The sequence below is a fragment of the Musca domestica genome, unplaced genomic scaffold (genome assembly GCF_030504385.1).
Source record: "Musca domestica strain aabys unplaced genomic scaffold, Musca_domestica.polishedcontigs.V.1.1 253, whole genome shotgun sequence".
In the NCBI taxonomy this organism is placed as follows: Eukaryota; Metazoa; Arthropoda; class Insecta; order Diptera; family Muscidae; genus Musca; species Musca domestica.
In genome coordinates this window covers 381,092-403,575 of record NW_026712281.1, presented here as the reverse complement: position 1 = coordinate 403,575, position 22,484 = coordinate 381,092, and the positions used below count along the sequence as shown (strand labels likewise).

Here is a 22,484-nt window from a genome sequence, read left to right as displayed (position 1 = left end):
ACAAAATAAAAAAACAAACAAATTTGCTAATACAAAAACCAAAATAAATGAAATAACTAAATTCTAATACCAGTCACAACAATTCAGTCAAATATTATTTTCTCCAAAAACAAAAATGCAAATTATTTTAGAAAGAGAATTCAGTAAAAAAAATAATTAACAAAAACATACTTTGTACATAGTTCATTCGTATACATATATATAATTCAAAACCAAATAGTAATTCAAGCAGAGTTTATATATAATAAAAGTCAAAAAATATATATATTTGTTATATATATTTAATAAAATACAGACAGCAGTTGAAAGAATTTCTGATTGCAAAATACAAATTCGAAAATGCATTTTTAAATCTATTCTCAAAATAACATTATTGAACTAATAATTCGATTTTCTGAAAATTTCCGAAACAAAAATCACGTCTATTTTTAAAGCCTTTTTGGAGGAATTTTTGACACGTTTTAAAGGTTCCATCACCTTTCTTATCAGAGGTCCACGACGGTTCTTTAGTTTTATTCAGTTTTAATTTCTGTGATCGTTTCAGAGATACACGACGACGCAGCCCTTAGATTCGCCTTATATTTTTGTAAGAACTCAACATTCTCGACCAATCGTCATTTCTATTCTTAAAGGCATGGGAAAATTTTTGATACATATTCAGGTTATAGTTGTTATTCGCAAAGGTCTATGACAATTTTTTGATTAAAATGTCTGATAATTTTCAGCTTCTATTCTTCTAACTCTTCTTCTCGACCAATATTCTTTTTGGTGATTTTCTTACGCGACTCTAGAACTATGACTAACGACAACTCTCTGATTCGAAGCAGTCATAAATTCTGTTACGGGAATAGTACAGTTCACTTCGACTCTTTTTATTAACCTTCCTCTTCTCCATCAATCTTCTTTCTTTGATGTCTCTTACAATATTCTTTTTTAACTCTTACTTACAAAGGCCATGATTCGATCCACTACGCTACTCCTCGAAATCTAGTTTCTCTCGAACACCTTTCTCAAACAATCTTCTTTCTTTTATGTCTCTCCTAAAGGCTTTTTGAGCCTGGGTTTTATACAGAGCTCCAAGTTACTCGATTTTACTCGCGATTGATCCCTTGTTATATTCACTCTACTACTCGGTAGTCTTCAAAATCTAGTTGCTCTCGAACCCCTTTCTCAAACAATCTTCTTTCTTTTATGTCTCTCCTATAGGCTTTTTGAGACAGGATTTTATACAGAGCTCCGAGTGGCTCGATTTTACTCGCGATTGAGGGTACGCGAGGAGTACAAGTTTTACAAGAAATTTACTCTCCACTCTTTTTAGACGTCAATATTTTTTTAACCTGTTTGAGAAATAAGACCTTGTTACACTCAAATTTCGCAATCATACTTTTTACTCTTATGTTTCTCGACAGAGGTCTATTTCTCGATTTATCTTTAACTTGGCTTCTTCTGCAATAATTCAAATTGTTAATCTGAGATCTATTGTTGAGCGTCATCTGCATGCTTATCATTATAACAAAAAAAGTTCGGAATTTAATTTGTGACTCCAGAAATGTAAAATTTTTAGATTGTCACACCAAAAGAAACCACGCTTTGGGCGCCATCTCCACGTCGACATTTTAGTATTTGCAACAAGGAAGTGCTTTACAATAGTACATAGTCACCATCTAGACGTCGAGTTTTTACACACTCATTGATTTACCGGATTATTTTGAATAGCTAATACCATATGAAGATAGAAGAACTCATTGTCAACATTTTTCACGATATTCGATTGCTTTGCTGCCACTACTATATCATAGATCAGCTATTGATAAAACTTATGACCACCTGAGCATCATCTACGTGTTCTATTTCCTCCCGGTAGATTGTTGCATGTAAAAAAACAAAACTACAAAACTAAAAACCTTCGTCTTTTGAGCGACCTCTACACGTCGATATTGTTGTACATTGTACAGGGTGAGATGAAAAAACGACAACAAACGCCACAATTTTTACATTTTATTGAATAAAAGCAAAAGATGTCGAAATAGCATCAAATTTTAGAATAAGTTTCGAGATGTTCGAATTGATCACCTTTGGCACGAATTATGGCCTTCAAACGGCCAATGAAATGAATCAAATGTATTTTTATAGAAATTCGAAAAAATATACAAATATGTTATAAAAGATTTTTTGACAGAATAGAATAAACCCAATCTGCAGCTACATCTAGACGGCATCAGTCTTACATAAGAAAGCACATAAAAGGGTAAAATGTGTTCTCTCTTTCTCAGAAAATGAGGAAACATTTCCGTTCGAAGGAAACATTTTTTCCCAATAAAATTATTTTTAACGACAATTGAAAATTGAATTGAAAATTCATAAAGAAACCCAGAGCTGGGCGGGTTTAAAGAAACTAAAATTACGATTTTAGACCAGTTTTTATTGTTGTAACATTATTGTTAATTGTTGTAATTTCAAATTTGTTACTTCTGTTTAACTTAACGACACCTGAATAAGAAACCTAGTTAAAAATATTCAAATTTTTAACAGAAATCCGAAGACTCCACTTTGAAATATATTTCGAATTGTCAAAAAATTGTCCTAGAATCAGAGCCGGCATACTGTCAGAGTTTTAAGTATTTGAAATGTGAATTATTCAGATTCTTTCGAAACTAGTGTCATCCTCTTCTAGTGCCCACATATCTATGAAACTATGTGACTTTTCAAAATGTCTAAAACATATTCACTAGGAAGCATCTATTCTTTGTTTTTTTTTTTTTTTTGTATTTGTTCAATCAAAATGTCATTGTAAATGGGGTTGCTTTGTATTGTCAAAAGAAAATTAAGGCGAAATAAAAGCTACTATGTTTGGCTGTTTTTAAGAAAACTGTGATTATTTTCAATAACAAAATTAAGAAAGTTATTTGCAAATTCGAAAAACTATTAGAATTCCCAACAGAATATCATGGGATGTATGATCTTCTCTCTTCATTTTCTATTCAACAAACAAATTTACAGTACGCCTTAAGGTATACTTCAATTTATACAATTCCTGGTAAGTTAGTTTATAATAATGAAATGTTCGGTTCATGGAATAAACAATTATTGCGCCATTATTCGGTTGTACTTTATTTCCGTGCCGTTACTTTATGGAGCCTAAAAGTATGCTTTACTTTTGTAAGAGCAACAATTCACAATAATACAACAAAGAATCAAGTGAATATTGGATGATTCAATTAAATGATTTAAAATTAAACAGAAATGCATTTTCAAAAAAAAAAATTAATTTCAATTTGTTTTTCAAAAAATTGCATGAAAAAATTCTAAAATTTTCCCACAAAATTCTGAAAATATTATTTCCTCCAGAATCAAGTGATTATTGAATGCTTCACTAATATTATTTAAAATTAAACAGAAATGCATTTTCAAAATAAATGAATTTCAAAATTGTTTCAAAAAATTCCATGAAATAAATCTAAAATTTTCTCACAAAATTCTGAAATTTATATTTTCCCAAAATAAAAAACAATACATAAAAATTACATTATAATGATCTATATATATTTCAAAAAAGAGTACCTACAAATTATAGAGAATGAGCTGTAAAAAGAGATACCTGCTTGAAAGTTACAAATACATAAATCCATTACAAAATAGACATACAACAACAAAAACAACCGACATAAACATGTAATAACCAAAATCTACTAAATTTAAACCAAAAATAAATTCCCATGTTTTATAGCCGAATTTCATAATTTAAATAAATTATCAAAAAATAAATAAAAAATTGATAATCAAAGAAATATTTTCAATAAAAAAATTTAACGATGCAATAAAAACAAAATATTTTTTGAAGTTTTTATTTTTATTTTTTTAAATGTATTTATGTTTTAAATATCATTTTTAATGTCTTGCAGAGGGAGTTGAGTAAACATTTATAGATAAATAATAAACATTTCTTTTATTTTTGATAACAAAATAGAATAGATTATAGAGACAATTGTGGAAATACTCAAGAAATTCTTAAAAAGATTTTAGAGAAGAGTAATAGAAATAGAGAAAAATGAAATATAGAAATAATATCTATTTTGGCATGTTTCTCGATAACGAAAATAAATTTGATGCGTTTATTGCAGCCCCCTTCCCATTTTCGTGTATATAACAATGGTTATGGTTTCGTTATTCAATTAAATTTTCATTCAAATCGTTTAGAGAAACTTGAATTTTTTTCTAAAAACTACTATTTGGTTAGGTACCCTATGAGAAAAGAATTGTTTCAATATCCATTGCGATCTGAAAAAAAAATTAAAAATCTTGAAATAAAATCTATCTAGAATTTGTACTATTGTAGTAAAGAATGTAGATATCTAATGGTTATCCTATGAAGAAATGTAGAATCACATAGAACGCACAATAATTCCAAATTTGGTTTCATGTCAATAAAATAAATATCAATTCAAAACAATAACAAGCATGATCGGAGACAAAATTCTGTTAAAATTTAGATCAACTTATCCAAAAATATTATTAAAACAAATAAATAGAAAAAAAAAATGTTTGCATAAATATACAGCAATTTTCCGCAAAAACAAAAATTATCAATATATTTTTCCAAAATTTTCAAAAAAAAAAAAAAAAATTAAAAATATTAAAAATTACCAAATTTCCACAAACAAAAATAATTGTATAAATATATTTTTCCAAAATTTTCAGAATTAATTTAAAAATATTAAAAATTAACAAATTTCTGCAAAAAAATAAAATATCGATAAATTTTTCCAAAATTTTCAGAATTAATTTAAAAATATTAAAAAATATGAATTTCCGCAAAAAATAAGTTTATCGATATATTTTTCCGAATTTTCAAAATAAAGAAAAATTTAAAATGTTCTATAAAAGTCAAAATTCATTGGGAAAAACTGAAAATTTTAATTTAAAAAAATTCCGCTTAAAATAATTTTGTTCTTTTTTCACATATCTTTGGCCGTCCGATCGAAAAATTATAGCAACAGTGTGGAACAGTTAGACCTCTCCCTGCAATTCTCCGGTTGAGACAATTTTAATCACAATAAATTTGAGGTTTATAAAATAGATCAATCACAATAGTTGACATGGCTGAAAATCCAAGACCGTCGTGTCAAACCACATTATTGTGATTGAAATCACGGCACAGACAACAAACAAATTGCCAACAATATTTAAATTCATTTTAGTATTTCATTTGATTTTTAACATCTTGTGGTTGATATCATTGTGAATTGTCAATTTGACTATGAAAAACATATGTTAAACATATTGTGATTGACAAATTATGACGGTAAATCGCTTCCCAATTTCGTGTGTAAACACGATCTTAATGTACTGTAACACCATGGTAGAAGGATATGGGTAGATGCATCAACACAGCTGCTGGAACAATGAACTGTCAAACCAATTTTAGAATTAAGAATGTTGATGGAAAAATTATTTAAATTTGTAAAAAAATGTTGTAAAAAGCGTATTATAATAAGCTCCGAATGACGCCGTATAAGAAAACATATAAAATCTACTCATATTTGAAGCGTTGATGCATCTACCTGTATTCTTCTGCCATAGTAGCACACATTTTTAAGCAATTGTGTTGAAATTTATAATATCCTTGTGCGTGAGAGGTTTTCCTGTAACACACACATATAATACACACATACCTAAATTCTAGAATGAAGAAAAAAATATCCATCCATAAACAAAAACTGAAAAAATACAGAATTTCCTAAATGAAACAAAGAGAAAAGAAAGCAAAAATATATATTTTTTGTAATATATTCAATATAGAAAAATATTTAAAAAAAAACATAAAGAAGATATGAATTTGAAGACATTAAAAATGATATTTTTATACCCTCAGCCATATGGCTACAGAGGGTATATATCATTTGATACGGTCAAAACGTGCCTAGTCGAAATAACGATTTTAGACCCTAGGTCTCTTTGGACCAAATCCGTTTCAGGACATTTGGAGTCGATCTAGCGATGTCCGTCTGTCCGTCCGTCCGTCCGTCTGTCTGTCTGTCTGTCTGTCTGGCTGGCTGGTGCGCACGATAACTCTCGAAGGGAGTATCCGATTTGGTCCAAACTTTGTACATCGTAATATTATTGTCAAACTTAGATCGAGTTCGGAGATGGGCAATATCGGTCCACTCCTTCTGGTACCTCCCCCACAAAAGGTCGAAATTTTCAAAAAATATATTTTCTGCACAGAAAGAGAAATGATGATCCGATTTTGCTCCAACTTTGCGAATCCTAATATTTTTGTCAGTGCTAGGTCAAGTGCGAAAATGGACAATATTGGTCCACTCTATCAAGTACCTCCCCCACAAAGGGTCAAAATTTTGAATAATAACAACTCTTATAAAATGTGAAGTAAGAGTCCGATTGTCTTCAAATTTCACACATCCCAATAATTGTACTAGCGTAATATCTGGTGTGAAGGTGGAATACATCGGTCCACTCCTTCTGGTACCTCCCCCACAAAAGGTCGAAATTTTCAAAAAAATATATTTTCTGCACAGAAAGAGAAAGAATGATCCGATTTTGCCCCATCTCTGCAAATCCTAATATTTGTAACAACGCAAGGTCAGGTGCAAAAACGGACAATATCGGTCCACTCCATCAAGTACCTCCCCCACAAAAGTTCGAAATTTGCGAAAAATATATTTTCTGCACAGAAAGAAAAAAGATGATCCGATTTTGCTCGAACTTTGCGAATAAGTGCTAGGTCAGGTGCGAAAATGGACTATATCGGTCCACTCCATCAAGTACCTCCACCACAAAGGGTCAAAATTTTAAATAATTATAACTCTTATAAAATGTGATGTAAGGAACTAAACGTGTTAAAATTTCACACATCCCAATATTTCTATAAACCTAAGATCTGGTGTTAACATTGACTATATCGGTTCACTCCTTCTGGTACCTCCCCCACAAAATGTCGAGCCCATGTGGCTCATAAAACGCCAAATTAACATCCGATTCCATTTAGACTTGGCACATCTGAATATTTCTATCAACACAAGATCTGTTATAAAGATGGTATAGATCGAACCATTTCTTCTGGTACCTCCCCCATACATAGGGTTCAAGATTTTGAACTCAAATAAATAAGCAACTCTCTGCAAATTTCAAACATACAAAAATTTTTGCTAACACAAGATTTGTATATATCTTCGAACCCCTTCTGGCACCTCACCCACATAGTGTCACAATTTTCAATAATTTTATCTGTCATAACTTTCGAAACAATTCAGCAATTCTTTACTAATTGCTATTCCCAAATATTTCTCTCAATAAGAAGTCTGATATGAATATGAAATTTATCGGAATTTATGATTTCGCATAAAATACGAAATGGACAATATTGACCCATTCCTTCGGAACCTGCTGCATAGAGGGTCAAACGTTTGAATAATCGTAATACTAACCAAAATATATTTAAATAATCTAACGCAGGCTGAGGGTATATATCTGTCGGCAATACCGACCGATACTTTTTAACTTGTTATTTAAAAAATTAATATTATTTAATAAATGTTTTCTTTTATTTTGTATATTTTTAAATATTTTTTTTAAATGGAATTCTGATGTCCTTCCTTAGTTGTCCCGTGGAAGAATTATGAACTTTTGTAAAAAAAAATATTGAAATTTAAATTTGCCGATTCATTCGAAGTATTCAAAACTATTTTACACAGAAGTTTTGGTCCATTTTACCATCTAAACTGTTAGACTTCTGCTCTGTTCTAAACCCTAACCTCATGCAAAATTCCGATTCGATTGGCCTTTAATTGTGGCCTGTAGAGCAACTGCAATTTTAGAAAATTTTCCTGCATTCAGTCCGTTTCAACCCCTTTAAGATCATCTCCACCAAACAATTGGCTTCTATTCTGGCCCTAACCTGACATATAAGCAAATTGTTGTGTAAATCTGGCCATAATGCCATATAGTCCTACAGAAATGTTACCTTTGGCCGAAAGACGAACCCTATTGAAATTGACGAGAATCGGCTCAAATTTAGATATAGCCCCCATATACATATATCCTCAACAGCTTTCGGATTAATTGTGCACCAAATGGCCAATATCAGTTCGAATGACCTGAATTTTGGTACATCCAACTGAATTCAGTCTAGAAGCAAGTACATGAAATTTGGTTCAGATATCGATTTTGGTTTTACTTCCCTCACATGTGTAATACTCACTCCACAGCAATGATATTTGGTACCAGATATTAGATAATGCCCAGAAATACCTCTGTCATCCGGAATCAGGTTTAATGTGTACCAAATGGCTAATATCAGCCTAAATGGACTGAATTTTCGATTAAATTCCTCCTAGAAATAAGTACTTCAATTTTGGTGAAAAACGCTTCAGATATAGCTATAGCTCCCATATATATTTTCATCCGATTTGGTAAATGCGTAATATGCACTCTACAACAATAGTATTTGGTATTAAATATCAGATACAGCTCAGAAATAAGTGTTTAAAATTTTGTCAATCGGGTTCAGATTTAGATATAGCTCCCATATATATCTTTATCCGATTTCAATTTTTTTGTGCACCAAATGGCCAATATCGGCCTAAATGGAGTGAAATCTGGCACATCCGACGGTATTCAGCAAGTTCTTCAAGTTTTGGTGAAAATCAGTAGTTCAGATATAGCCATAGCTCCCATATATATGTTTCACCCGATTTGGTGTTAATATGCACTCCACAGCAATGATATTTGGTACCAGATATCAGATATAGCCCAGAAATACCTCTGTCAAATTTTCGAGATCGGATCACATTAGGATATAGCTTCCAGATATCAGATACAGCTCAGAAATAAGTTTTTAAAATTTTGTCAAGATCGTTTCAGATTTGGATACAGTTCCCAGATATATCTTTATCCGATTTCAGATTTTTTGTGCCCCAAATGGCTCATGGCTTCGGACGGAATTCATCCTAAAAACATGTGCTGCGAATTTCGGTCAAAATCGCTTCAGATATAGCTATAGCTCCCATATGTATTTTTTATCCGATTTGGTGTTAAAGTCACTCACATGCGTAATATGTGCTCCACAACAATAATACCGGGCATCAGATTCTGCTCGAAAATACCTCTGCTAAATTCGATATATGTTTAGATTTTTATGTACCTTGAATATACATCTGCATCCGATTTTACGGTTATTGCTTACCATATATGTAGTATCAGTCCAAACTGAACAGATTTTTTCATATTCCACCATTTAGTGATACTCGGTCCGGTATATCTATTGCTCCAATAATAATTTTTATACCCTCCACCTTACATAGTATGGAGGGTATATAAAGTTCGTCATTCCGTTTGTAAATCATCGAAATACTAATTTTAGAACCAACAAAGTATATATATTCTTGATCAGCGTAAAATTTTAAGACGATTAGCCGTACGTTCGCCTGTCCGTCTGTTGATAAGATAAGATAAGATAAGAAGCTAAAATTTTGCACAGATCTGTCTTTTGTCTGCAGGGAGGTCAAGTTCGAAGATGGGCTATATCGGTCCACGATATACGATATCGCCCCCAGTACCCCCCCGATATTCGGTATTTTAATGATTTTAGCCACATTTTTCAATGGAATTATTTGAAATTCTACACAAGGAGTTCTCTGTGTGTACTTTATCCCCTGGAAGAGAATTGTTTATATAGGTCCACGATATAGTATATCCCGTACCAGCCGAATATTCGGTATTTTCATGATTTTAGCCACATTTTTCAATCGAATTATCTGAAATTCTACAAGAAGTTCTTTGTGAGTACTTTACCCTAATAATGAGAGTTGTCTATATAGGTCCACAATATAGTATATCCCCCATATAACGGTATCCGCCGAATATTCGGTAATTTGAAGATTTTAACCACATTTTTCAATGGAATTGTCTGAAATTCTACACAAGAAGTTCTCTGTAGGTACTTTATTCCCTGGAAGAGGATTGTTTATGTAGCACCACGATATAGTATATCCGGCATATAATGGTACCCCCCGATATTCGGCATTTTGATGATTTTAGCCACATTTTTCAATGGAATTATCTGAAAATTCACACAAGGAGTTTCTTTACCCTAATAATGAGAATTGTCTACATAGGTCCAGGGTATCGTATAGCCCCCATATAACAGTACCCGCCGAATATTCGGTATTTTGATGTGGCTAATGTTTCAATGGAATTATCTGAAATTCTACACAAGGAGTTCTCAGCTAAATTTTTTAATGGAATTGTCATAAAATTACCCCTTAGAAGAGAATTGTCTAAATAGGTCCACGTTTTAGTATAGCGCCCATATAACGGTGCCCCCAGATATTCGGTATTTTTATGATTTTGACGACATTATTCACCGGAATTGTTTCAAATTTCGTATATAAAGTTCGGAACTGTTCTACAGCCTATGACTATGACTTATGCAGGTCCAGGTCTTCATATAGCCCTTATATAACGGTTTTCATTTGAGCTGTATTTTTCAACCATTTTTTTTTTCAAGTTTCTTCCAAATGATGGAGGGTATAAAAAATTCAGCCTGGCCAAAATTTAGCTTTTTCAATATAATTCTTATCGAAGGCATATCATGCTAAATGCATAATGCTGTAGGGCATCATATAGTCTGTCCCGTCTGACTATTGACCACTCCTTACTGGGTTTTAATGTCTTGGCTTAGAGGGTACATTTTTTGTAAGGCAAAATACTTTTGTCAATTTTCCTTATTTAACTGGTTCTAAATTATCTGTAGGCTTATATCTCTCAATTTTCCCTTTCGTATAAAAATTTAATTTGCACCGATTCCAAAGCAATTTTTTTAGAAATTAATTTAATATTCTAAAAATTCAGTTTTTTCGAATTTATTTATTTTTTAATTAATAATTTAATTTTAATAATTTAAAGTTAATTTTTTTAAAAATTTTTTTTTTATCATTCAAACAAAAGAAAAAAATAAAATTTATGACAAAAACAAACAATAATATTATTTGTAAAATAAAATAAAATCCAACAATAAATTATTATTTATTTCAAATAAAGAAACAAAAAACTAATAATATTTTCTCTAATACCGAACAAGAAAAAAGATCATAGTACTTAACATACAAATACACCCTACATACATAGTTACACTTGGCATAAATTATTTATTATTATGGAGAAATAATAAAACAACAACAAAAAACCAAAAACAAATAGTTATATATACAAACATACATTATTATATATTTACTTATTATTATTATGATTATTAAATTATTATTATTATTATTATTATTAAAAAGCAACAAACAAAAAATTAAATAACAGAATACAAACAAAAAGATAGAGAAAAAGAAGGAAAGAAAATTAAAAACAAACCGAAAAAACAACAACACGAAACAGACAAACCAAAAACAAAAACCAAAAACAACACTTATTATCTCGACCATGACACAAAATAGTCGAGAAACGACAATAAACTGTGAAAAAATTGTGTTTAATATTTAACAAAATAAAAAAATAAAAAATAATGAAAACTAATAAAAAACAAAAAAATGAAAATCTCTAAAGAATTATAAAAAAACAACTACAAGAAATCCAGAATTAAAAAAAAACAACAGATTCTCTTTAACAAAAAACAAATACAACTAAAAAACTTTATTTCATTATGTCTTTAACAAAACAAAAAAAAAAAAACAAAAACTACCAACAACCAAATAAATGAACCAAAAAAAAATAAAAAAAATCTAGTAACAACCACTACATTAAAAACAAAAAATAAAACCAAATCTCATAAAACACAAAAAAACCAATGTGAACATATTGCATTATAAATAAAATATAATAATATTAAAGAATTATAAAAAAAAATCCAAAACAAAACAAATTATTATGAAAAAGAAAAGAAAAATTTAACAAAAAATATGAAAAAAATTGTTTTCTAATAAAAAAAAATAAAAACAAAAAAATTCTGTCCATGTGGTGTTTTCATTTCAAGAATTATGCTGACGATTTATTGGCGCAGTGCAGGAACAATGGGTTTTCATTCATTCACAGCCAGCGGTACTTGTTCTTCATCATTTCAGCGATGAACAAGGCCGGGGTATTGGTGAAATTAGTGATGGGTCTCTTATCTGTATTTTGTTGAAAAGAGAGAGGTAAATAGTAAGAGAGAGAGAGAGAGAGAGAGAGGGAGAAAAGCGTATGTCTCATATTCTAAAAAAATAAATTGAGAATACCTAGAATATTTCCAAAGTTCTGCTATGTCTAGAAGAGTTTTAGAAGGTCTTCTATGTCTAGAAGAGCTTAAGAAGGCCTTCTATGTCTAGAAGAACTTTAGAAGGTGTTTTATGTTTAAAAGAGCTACAAAAGGTCTTCTATGTAAACAAGACCTGTAAAAGGTATCCTATGCCTTAAAGAGCTTCAGAATCTCTTCTATGTCTAGAAAATCTTTAAAAGGTATTCTACATCTAGAAGAGTGGGAGAAGGTCTTCCATGTCTAGAAAAAAACTTTAGACGATCGAAAAGGTCTTCTATAGCTAGAAGGGCTTCAGAAGGTCTTTTATGTTTAGAAGAGCTTGAAATGTGCTTCTATGCCTAGAAAAGCTTTAGGAGGTCTTCTATGTCTAGAAAAGCTTTAGGAGGTCTTCTATGCCTAGGAGAGCTTCAGAAGGTCTTCTATGTCTAGAAGATCTTTAGAAGGTGTTTTATGTTTAAAAGAGCTACAACAGGTCTTCTATGAAAACAAGAGCTTTAAAAGGTATCCTATGTCTTAAAGAGCTTCAGAATCTCTTCTATGTCTAGAAAAGCTTTAGAAGTTCTTCTATATCTAGAATAGTCGGAGAAAGTCTTCTATGTCTAGAAAAGCTTTAGACGATCGAAAAGGTCTTCTATGCCTAGAAAAGATTCAGGAGGTCTTCTATGTCTCGAAGAGTTTCGGAAGGTCTTCTATGTCTAGAAAAGCTTCAGAAGTTGTTCTATATCGAAAAGAACTTCAAAAGGTTTTCTAAGTCTGAAAGAGCTTCAGAAGGTCTTCCAAGTCTGGAAGAAAATCTTCTATGTCTAGAAGAGCTTCAGAAGGTCTTGTATTTTAAGAAGAGCTTAAGAATGTCTTTTATTTGTAGAAGAGCTTAGAAGGTCTTATATTTCTAGAAGGTATTCAGAAGGTCTTCTATTTCTAGAAGGTATTCAAAAGGTCTTCTATGTCCAGGAGAGCTACAGACGGTATTGTATGTCTAGAAGAGATAGAGAAGATCTTCTATGCCTAGGAAAGTTTGAGAAGGTCTTCTATGCCTAGGAGAGCTTGAGAAAGTCTTCTATGTCTAGAAGAGCTTTAGAAGTTCTTCAATGTCAAGAAGAGTTTTAGTAGCTCTTCTATGTCTTGAAGAGCTTGAGAAGGGCTTCTATGCCATTAAGAGCTTTAGAAGCTTTTTTCTATGTCTAGGAGAGCTTCAGAAGGTATTTTATGCCAAGGAGAGCTTCAGACGGCCTTCTATGCCTAGAAGAGCTTCGGACGGTCTTCTTTATCTAGGAAAGCTTCAGAAGGTATTCCATGGCTAAAAGAGCTTCAGAATATCTTCTATGCCTAGAACAGCTTGAGAAAGTCTTCTTTGTCTAGAAGAGATTGAGAAGGAAAGCTTTCGAAGGCATTCTATCTATAGAAGAGCTTTGGAAGGTCTCATATCTGTAGAAGAGCTTTTGAAGGTCTTCTATCTATAGAAGAGCTTTCGAAGGCCTTCCATCTACAGAAGAGCTTTTGAAGATTTTCTATCTATAGAAGAGCTTTGGAAGATCTTCTATCTATAGAAGAGCTTCAGAAGGTCTTCTATCTATAGAAGAGCTTTCGAAGGTCTTCTATCTATAGAAGAGCTTTCGAAGGTCTTGTATCTATAGAAGAGCTTTCGAAGGTCTTCTATCTATAGAAGAGCTTTCGAAGGTCTTCTATCTATAGAAGAGCTTTCGAAGGTCTTCTATCGATAGAAGAGCTTTCGAAGGTCTTCTTTCTATAGAAGAGCTTTCGAAGGTCTTCTTTCTTTAGAAGAGCTTTCGAAGGTCTTCTTTCTTTAGAAGAGCTTTCGAAGGTCTTTTTTTCAATAGAAGAGCTTTCGAAGGTCTTCTTTCTTTAGAAGAGCTTTCGAAGGTCTTCCCCCTATAGAAGAGCTTTCGAAGGTCTCCCCCCTATAGAAGAGCTTTCGAAGGTCTTCAGTCTATGGAAGAGGACTTCTATCTATCGAAGAACTTTCGAAGATCTTCTATTTATAATAAAGAAACTTTCGAAGGTCTTCTATCTATAGAAGAGCCTCGGAAGGTCGAAGATACTTTTAAAAATATTTTTTAGGGATTATCAGATTGAAGATTGTATATTTTTACAAAAAAAAATCTATTGAAAAATACGATCGAGGACGTACAGAAAATCTCAAAATCTCACCCTTATATATAATTCAAACATTTAGTGATTTTTCCCTAAAGGCTTAATATCTCTATTCAATACTTTGTTTTCAAATCTCTGTTTCGAAAATAAACAACAGCAACTTAAAAGAATAATCAAAACTACTCACTCCAAACAGAATATTGGGGTTCATTTAAGAGAAATCGACGAGGCACAGACGGTTTATACATTTTGATGCCCCCTAAAACTGTTCTTTCAATTGAATACGTTTCGATTCCTATCAGTTGTGATTTGAACTTTAAACGAATTGGAACGCGGTTTTTCTAAGCGGAACAGACACACAGTTTTAATAAAGTGAACAGACAATGTGCTAAAAAACATTTCAAGAGGAAGTAATTGAAGGAAAATTCTTAAAGATGTCAAGCCAATTGAGAAGAATATTGGTTCTATTATTTGCTTGTCAAATATTGCAAAATGCCGTTGCAGTGGGACAAGGTGGTGTGTAAAAGAAAATTAATTAAAAATATTTTAAATTCATTTTTTTATTACAAAAAAAAAAAAGAAAATGGAGCAAGAAATTAGTTAAATAAAAAAAACTGAAAATAGTGAAAAAATCTAAAAATTTTATATCGATACCGTATTTGTGAACTTTTATAAAAAGGAAGTAGGAAATATCCTCCGAAAATTGATCTCACATTTAATTGAAAAATCGAACTTTTTGATACAGTGTCGCCAGGTTTCACAACGTATTTCCGGTCAAAAGACATTTTCTAATTTTTTTTTTTTTGTCATTAAATTTCAAATTCTCATCTCAACAAAGACAATCTAAAATGAGTGCTCTACTTTGCATTCTCTATCACCAGCAAGACCAATTGTGTTATCAAAAAAAAAAAGAAAAGACACAACAAATATTTAGTTGGAGTACGCATTCTTCGGTTAAAGAGACAAAAATAAAATTGATGACCCCCAGAGTGACCCAGAGTTGAATTAGAAAAGACAGAAGAAGAACAGATGGAAAGCGATAGATACCGCCTCAATTGCACAATATTGAGAGACTCAGGAAATATTTCGGAGTGGTCAATAACAGAACTGGTGGAGTGCATTTGCAAAAGAGAGATTTTACAGAGGTCTTCAGTGGCCAGAAAAACTTGAATGACCAGGGGGTTTTAATTTCCAAAAAAAATTAGAAAGGTCTTCAAAGAATTGTATCTGAAAAAAAATTGTCTCTTTATAAGACCATTCTGTTGGCCAAAGGCCCTTCAAATTACCAGAGGCATTTTAAATTATATATATGAAAATAAGTTCTTTTAAAGTTCATGAACTGGTAGCCTAGGGATTTCATAAAATCATTAAAAAAATATTTTTTCTCCAAAAGTTTTTGAAGAAATACTTGTAAAGAATTCTCGAGCTGCTTGCCATGGCAAATACATTCTTAAAAATCGAAAAAAATCAAGGTCCTTGGTAAATATTTTTTAAATGTTCCAATATCTGACAATTCTTAAAAAAAAAATACTTCGAAAATCAGCGCCCTGACAGGCCATGTATTTTTTATCTAAAAGATTCTCTGTGCAAATATTTCTTCAAAGAAATTTATGGTCGGAAAGCCTTTCTGTGTGCAAAAGACCTTCTAAATAACTGGGGGCATTTTAAATTATTTCTATGAAAATAATTTATTTCAAATAACTGACCGCTCTTAAAGACCACAAACAGGTAGCTTTTTGATTTTTTTTGGAAATCCAACGTATTAAAGTTTTTGAAAAAAATATTTTAACGTCCTCGAAGAAATACTTGTTAACCTTTCTTGAGCTGCTAGCCCTGAAAAATACATTTTTATAAATTTAAAAACTCCATGGAAAATATATTTTTTTAAAACTCCAATATCTGACTATCTTAGAAAATAACTTCCTCGAAAATCAACCAACTGCCAGAGTGCACGTATTTTTTTTTGGAAAAGATATGCCCCACAAATATTTTTTCAAAGAAACTAAAGGTCGGAAAGCTTTAGAAAATTCTTTTTAAAATTCTCGACCTGTTAGTCCTGGCAAAAATACTATTAAAACTTCGAACATGTAAAACACTACAATTTTTAAGCTATGAAAAAAAAATTTAAAAAACATCCCGGTTGCATAGTTGTTGAAAAAAATATATTTTTAAAAAATCCAGTCAGAAAGTGTTTGGAAATATACGTGATTTCCAGAAAATTATTAAATTTATTTTTATTGAAACTTTTTTCTTAAATTACAATGGATATAAATTAGATACAAATGCATACAAGTTAAAAAGAAGTTAAGTTCGGCCATACACTCCACCATTTGGGAAGTAAGGATGTGGACTATAGAAAAACGTTGACCCATATAGGAATTTTTCTGCTACATAGAAAAACCTCTTTAAGTAATTCCCTTAGAAAATAGGATTCAAATCATCAAAATAGTAAAAAGAAGGTTGGGGGGAGTGGTGCAATTATTGGGGGCCTATAAGAAATGGATCAACATAGACAATGCTTTGCCAGAGGATATATAAATCATTATGAACTCAAAATTCCAGATTTTAAAATATTGCTTTAGACATTGTGGCTAAAATCGTCAACAAGACGAATATAAAGCGGTACAATTTTATGGGGAAGACCAATGTAGCTGATCTTTGGAACTTGCCCTGCCTGCAGAAAAAAGACAACTCTATGTAAAATCTTAGCTTCCTAACACAGGCTGCATTTGGACTCTAGCGAGATTACAACAGACAGACACATGGACAGGACCTAATCGACTTAGGATCCTACGCTGATCCAGAAACATCATAATTTTTACTTTTTTTTTAATTTTATTGAATGAAAGAAAAAAATAGGAAACAGCATCAAATTTTAGAATAAGTTCAAATTTGTTCGAATTGGTCCCTTTGGCACGAATTATGGCCTTCAATCGGCCAATGAAACCGTCACACGCTGCCTGAATGTTGTTCTGCAGTATTTTGTCCCATTCCCGGCGAAGCGCTTGCTTGAGGTGATCGACACTTTGGTATTTTTTAGCACCAACCTTTGTTTCCAAACTACTCCAGACACAATAGTCCAAGTATCCGGAGATTTTGTAACCATTCTTGGGTGGCGCGTGCTGAGTCTTGTTGGAATGTCAAAGGTCTGTGGCCAAAATGTTTGCGTGCCCAAGGCTTTAATACACCCTCCATAATATTTTCGCGATAATATTCGGCATTTATTCTGATGCCACGGTCGATTAATACTAGCGGAGAGTGACCATCGGCTGTTATGGCGGCCCACATCATCACCATGACCGGCGCTTTAGTTCTGGTGGCCAACCAAAGGTGCACATTTTCAGCTGACCTCTTCTGTAATTCTCTGACATCTGTAATGATTTTTTATCGAGAAAACCAAATTCGGCAGTTCACCACTTTCGGCCAAGCGAAGCAACTCTTTAGCTCTTTTGAGTCTATTTTCTTTCTGTTGCAGTGTAAGGTCTTGCCCTTTTTGAATTCTTTGAATGGCTTTACCCCGACCTCATTTTTAAATATTTGCCGAATGGAACATTGCGATACGTTCAGCTCACGTGGCCAATTTTCGGCCACCGCGACTAAGGTTTCGATCAAGTCGCTTCCTTACTTTTCAAACCATTTCTGCTGATGTAGCGGTAACGAGCGATGTTACGAGACACAAAAGATTTATTCACATTTAAATGCTGGAGTGCGCTCTAACGATAGCCACTTGTGGTTTTCCAGCCAAATATAAAGAAATCACACTATCACGCTTGAATTCCATCACGAAGAACTTTTTTTGCTGGAAAATTCTCATCAAAATGCTTTTGTAGGCTTGTAAACAATCTAATTAGCTGTCACTGCAATAATTTCAACAGCTGTCGGACGAATGGCTTAGAAATGACAGCAGTCTGAAGTTGGTTGCAGTTTTTTCATCTCACCCTGTACACTGCGACATTCACCTTATTTCCCATTTTGAGCATACCAGCTCTATTGGTTTGCCCAAATCCAAACTGTACCAAATTTGGTACCATTTGCTACACTTAAGTACAAATTTTCATAACTACCTAAATCATACAGTCCAACAGAAATCTAATTTTCAAAATTCATGATTGCAACTCCAACAGTTCATACAAAATTTAAATGGTTTCAAATTTCGTACCATTTGGTACATATAAGTACGAATTTCCAAAACTACCTTTATTCCTCAGTCCTACAATGCAATAGTAATTTTATTTCCAAATTTCAGGATTCCAACTGCATTGGTTCACCCAAACTTTAAATAGTACCAAATTTAGTACCATTTAGTACACATTGGTACGAATTTTCAAAATTACATACATTCCTTAGTCCTAAAATTTACTATTGCATCTTCTTTCTCAATTTCCGAATTCCATCTCTATCGATTCACCCAAACCGAAATTGTACCAAACTTAGTATCATTTAGTACTTTTCGTACACAAAAGTACACAATTCGAAAACTTCCTTCATATCCCAATCCTACAGTCCGCCAGTAATGGTAATTTTAAATTTCAGGATTCCACCTCCATCCCTTCCCCCAAATTCAAATTGTACTAAATTTTGTACCGTTTAGTACCTTTCGTATACATGTGTACACACTTCCGTAACTACCATTTCACATCGATTCTTCTCAACCTTCTTAACCAACAGTATTAGGTTTAAGTACTTTTCGAACAGTTATAGTGCGAATTTCCAAACATCCTTCGGAACATCTATCGTACACTCTATCAGTGACCCTCATTTCAAATTTAAGATTTCTAGCTCTACTTTTTCCTAAAATAAAAAGGGTACCAGATTTAGTACCTTTAATGCCTTTACAACCCAGCTTTATCTAATCCCTTCGGGCCAATAGTGGCCCTCTCCCAAAATTTCTAGCTTCAGCCGTTTCGTTGTTTCTTTAAAAAAAAGTAATTCTTAAATAATCCTTGCTTTCCCACAGTACACAATGGCCACGATTACTACGACGAAGATGAGGATGGCGATTTTGTGCCCGTTGAACCGTGCAACGTTGTTCGACCCGGCGATCCCGATCTAACTACCTACGATATCCTCCATTCCTATCGTTTCGATGAGTATCAATACGAGGCTCAGGGCGTTACACAAATCGGCGGCTCGACAGGCTATCAGCAGGCCTATCACATCAGTGAATATTCAAATATGACCATCGAATCGTCGCGAGCCTTTCCCAAGGGTATACCCAATGAGTTCTCGTTCGAGTGTACTTTCCGAGTGCCACAGCAACAGCCCCGCTACGAATGGTATCTGTTCGAGTTGAGCGACTACGAGTATGAATCGCTAATGAGTGTGACCATAAATCCGGGAATAAATGCGATTGAATTTTCATTGCCTAAATTTGACGGGTCACTGCAGACGGTGACATTTGAGGAAATCGAGGTGGGATTTTTGAAGGCAACCTTTTTTTGGGAAATATTTAATTTGTTTGTTTTTTTATCCTCGAAAGATTTTCGATCGTTCTTGGCATAAGGTCATGTTGGGTGTCAGCCAGGATGGTGTACGTCTGTGGGTGGATTGTAAACCTGTGCCGGATAATCGTGGCAGCTTTAAGGCACCCTTGGATGTGAGGGGTCCCATTGACGCCACCGATGGTGCCTTTACTGTGGCCCGTACCTGTTCCAGCAAGGAAACTGTACCGGTATGTTAGATCACACTCAGCAATTTTTTCTGAGAAATTTTTGGATTTATTGGCGGGAATGGAGAGAAATGAGTTCTTTCGTCTGCGCTCTCTATCTCTCCTTCTCTCTCACTCTCCCCAAACCCACAAATAGTTGTCAGGAGCAATTTCTGATTGTCTCTTTTCTCTCTTTTCTCTCTCGTCTCCTGTCTCTTCTCTCTCCCTTATACCTCTTTCTTCTCTTTCGCCCATTCTCTCTCCTCTCTCTTCCCCTGTAGATCGACCTACAATGGATGATATTTAGCTGTGACAAAGACAAACCGGCCACCACAACCTGTGAGGACCTTCCCCAATACATTCAAACCAACACGAGTCGTCCCCATTACGAATGGCCAAAACCAGAAACAACAACCACCACAAATCGTTTTAGGCCCGATAATATTGAAAGCACCACGACGCCACGAGAACCTTTTAACATCGGATATTTGGATACAACAACAGAGAAATTTTGGAACATTGATAGTACCCCAACGTATTCATTCCATGGCAAGGAAGTCGTAACATGCCCCGAACAGTGTCCAAGTGGTCCACACGGCCTACCGGGACCACCGGGTCTAAGGGGTTTGCCTGGAGCTCCCGTAAGTGAAAGACCTTTTATGAATTGAAAAAAAAAATTTAATCGAATTGTTTTAGGGTCCTGCTGGTATTCCCGGAAATCCGGCTCCTTCCATTGGTACATATGGCCAGGTGGCTGGTGTGAAGGGTGAAAAGGGAGATGCAGGCCTGCCGGGCATGTGGGGATTGAAGGGTGAAAGAGGAGACAACGGTCTGCCCGGTGTCCCAGGCATGAAGGGCATTGCTGGTCTGCCGGGTCCCCAGGGACCACCCGGTTTTGGCATACAAGGTAAAGCTGAATGTCTTTGGAGAAAAAAATTCAAAAATAAAGTGTTTTCTTTTTCAAGGTCCTCCCGGTGAATCTGGTGAAAAGGGAGACAAGGGTGACAGAGGTTTGCCTGGACCACCTGGTCCTCCCGGAGTTGTCTCACCCCAAGAGGGACAATTGGGATTGGCAGTTCAAGGTACGTAACCCAAAAAATATCACAGAAACACATACATGCCCCACTCCCATTACAGGCCCCCCTGGTGAACCTGGCACACCTGGAGAAAAGGGCGAAAGAGGTCTTCCGGGCTTAGATGGTGCCGATGGACGTCCTGGACCTCCAGGTCCACCTGGCCCTCCTGGACCCGCCTCGGTACATAACGAAGCTGGTTGGGAAACTAAGACTGGTCCCATGGGACCACCTGGTATGCCCGGAGCACCAGGTCAACCTGGTCAACCGGGCCCACAAGGTATGCCTGGAACGCCCGGTCTTCCTGGCCAACCAGCTGACAATTTTAATTACAATTTTGATGAGGGTCGTATCCGAGATATTTGCATGGCTGTGGTGCGAGATTATATCAGTGAAATTTCGCACACTCTCATGGGACCACCTGGGCCACCCGGCCGTAGGGGTGTGAGTCGTCCAGGACCACCTGGACCTCAGGGCATACAGGGTATGTTAAAAGAGGAAATTATTCTCTAATCCTTAATTTAATGTGTATTTCAACATTTTTTTAGGTGAACCTGGTCCTCGAGGCCCACAAGGTGAGCGTGGTTATCCTGGCCTAAATGGCCACCCGGGGGCACCTGGAGAAATGGGCCCACCCGGACGTGATGGCGAAAAAGGTGATCGTGGTTATCCCGGTGAGGGTCGTGAGGGACCCATGGGACCACCTGGAGCCCCAGGTCCTGCTGGAGTGGGTATTGATGGTGCTCCCGGCAGACCCGGTGAACGTGGTGACACTGGTAAACCAGGTTAGTTGACACACACACACTAGTAGTATTGGCAAACAAGTAACCATTTTGTTTTAGGTGAACCTGGCACTCGTGGACCTCCAGGCCAGCCTGGCAGTTGTCCAGATTGCAGTTCATACATGGCAGCTTATACTTATCCTTTGCAATTGGCCCAACAGCAATGGAACAATAAGGGACCGCAAAATAACAAGGGACCCCAGAATTACTACAACAAGGGACCGAATTATTGAAGATGGTCAGAGGAAAAAATGCAAACAAAAAATAATGATGTGTTCACAAAGCTGCAGCAGTAGCCAATAAGAAAATATTTTATGTAATCATTTAGAGTCGAAATAAATATTGAAATAAAAAAATCCATGCTGTTTCTGTCTTTGGAAAAACTGCTATATTCTTTTAATCTGAAACAAAAATAATTTTTAAAAAATCCACGTTGTTGTAGATTTTGAAAAAATATTTTTAAAAAATCCACGTTGTTGTAGATTTTGAAAAATATTTTTTAAAAAATCCACGTTGTTGTAGATTTTGAAAAAATATTTTTTAAAAAATCCACGTTGTTGTAGATTTTGAAAAAATATTTTTTAAAAAATCCACGTTGTTGTAGATTTTGA

The 22,484-nt window shown here is 34.2% G+C and overlaps 1 protein-coding gene across 2 annotated transcripts; it reads left to right on the top strand.

Annotated features, from left to right (window-relative positions):
• The first annotated feature begins 14,670 nt into the window (after window positions 1-14,670).
• On the top strand, window positions 14,671-22,220 carry LOC101891613 (collagen alpha-1(IX) chain). Of its 2 annotated transcripts, none has more exons than XM_059123871.1 (9): window positions 14,671-14,884; window positions 19,329-19,783; window positions 19,851-20,042; window positions 20,300-20,659; window positions 20,715-20,925; window positions 20,984-21,100; window positions 21,156-21,575; window positions 21,640-21,876; window positions 21,934-22,220. In XM_059123871.1, exons 1-9 carry the CDS (start codon window positions 14,806-14,808, stop codon window positions 22,104-22,106), a joined length of 2,244 nt encoding a protein of 747 aa, XP_058979854.1. In that variant the 5' UTR covers window positions 14,671-14,805; the 3' UTR covers window positions 22,107-22,220. The 2 variants fall into 2 exon arrangements, with proteins under 2 accessions (XP_058979854.1, XP_058979853.1); XM_059123870.1 differs by having other exon boundaries at window positions 14,671-14,887.
• Window positions 22,221-22,484: the final 264 nt, after the last annotated feature.

What these genes read in the sequence shown, in the direction of transcription:
- LOC101891613 (XM_059123870.1), top strand. Translation starts at nt 14,806, where the DNA reads ATGTCAAGCCAATTGAGAAGAATATTGGTTCTATTATTTGCTTGTCAA. An exon ending in CCAGCAAGGAAACTGTACCG is followed by an intron (nt 20,043 to 20,299) that starts GTATGTTAGATC and finishes CTTCCCCTGTAG; the next exon opens with ATCGACCTACAATGGATGAT. An exon ending in GGGGTTTGCCTGGAGCTCCC is followed by an intron (nt 20,660 to 20,714) that starts GTAAGTGAAAGA and finishes GAATTGTTTTAG; the next exon opens with GGTCCTGCTGGTATTCCCGG.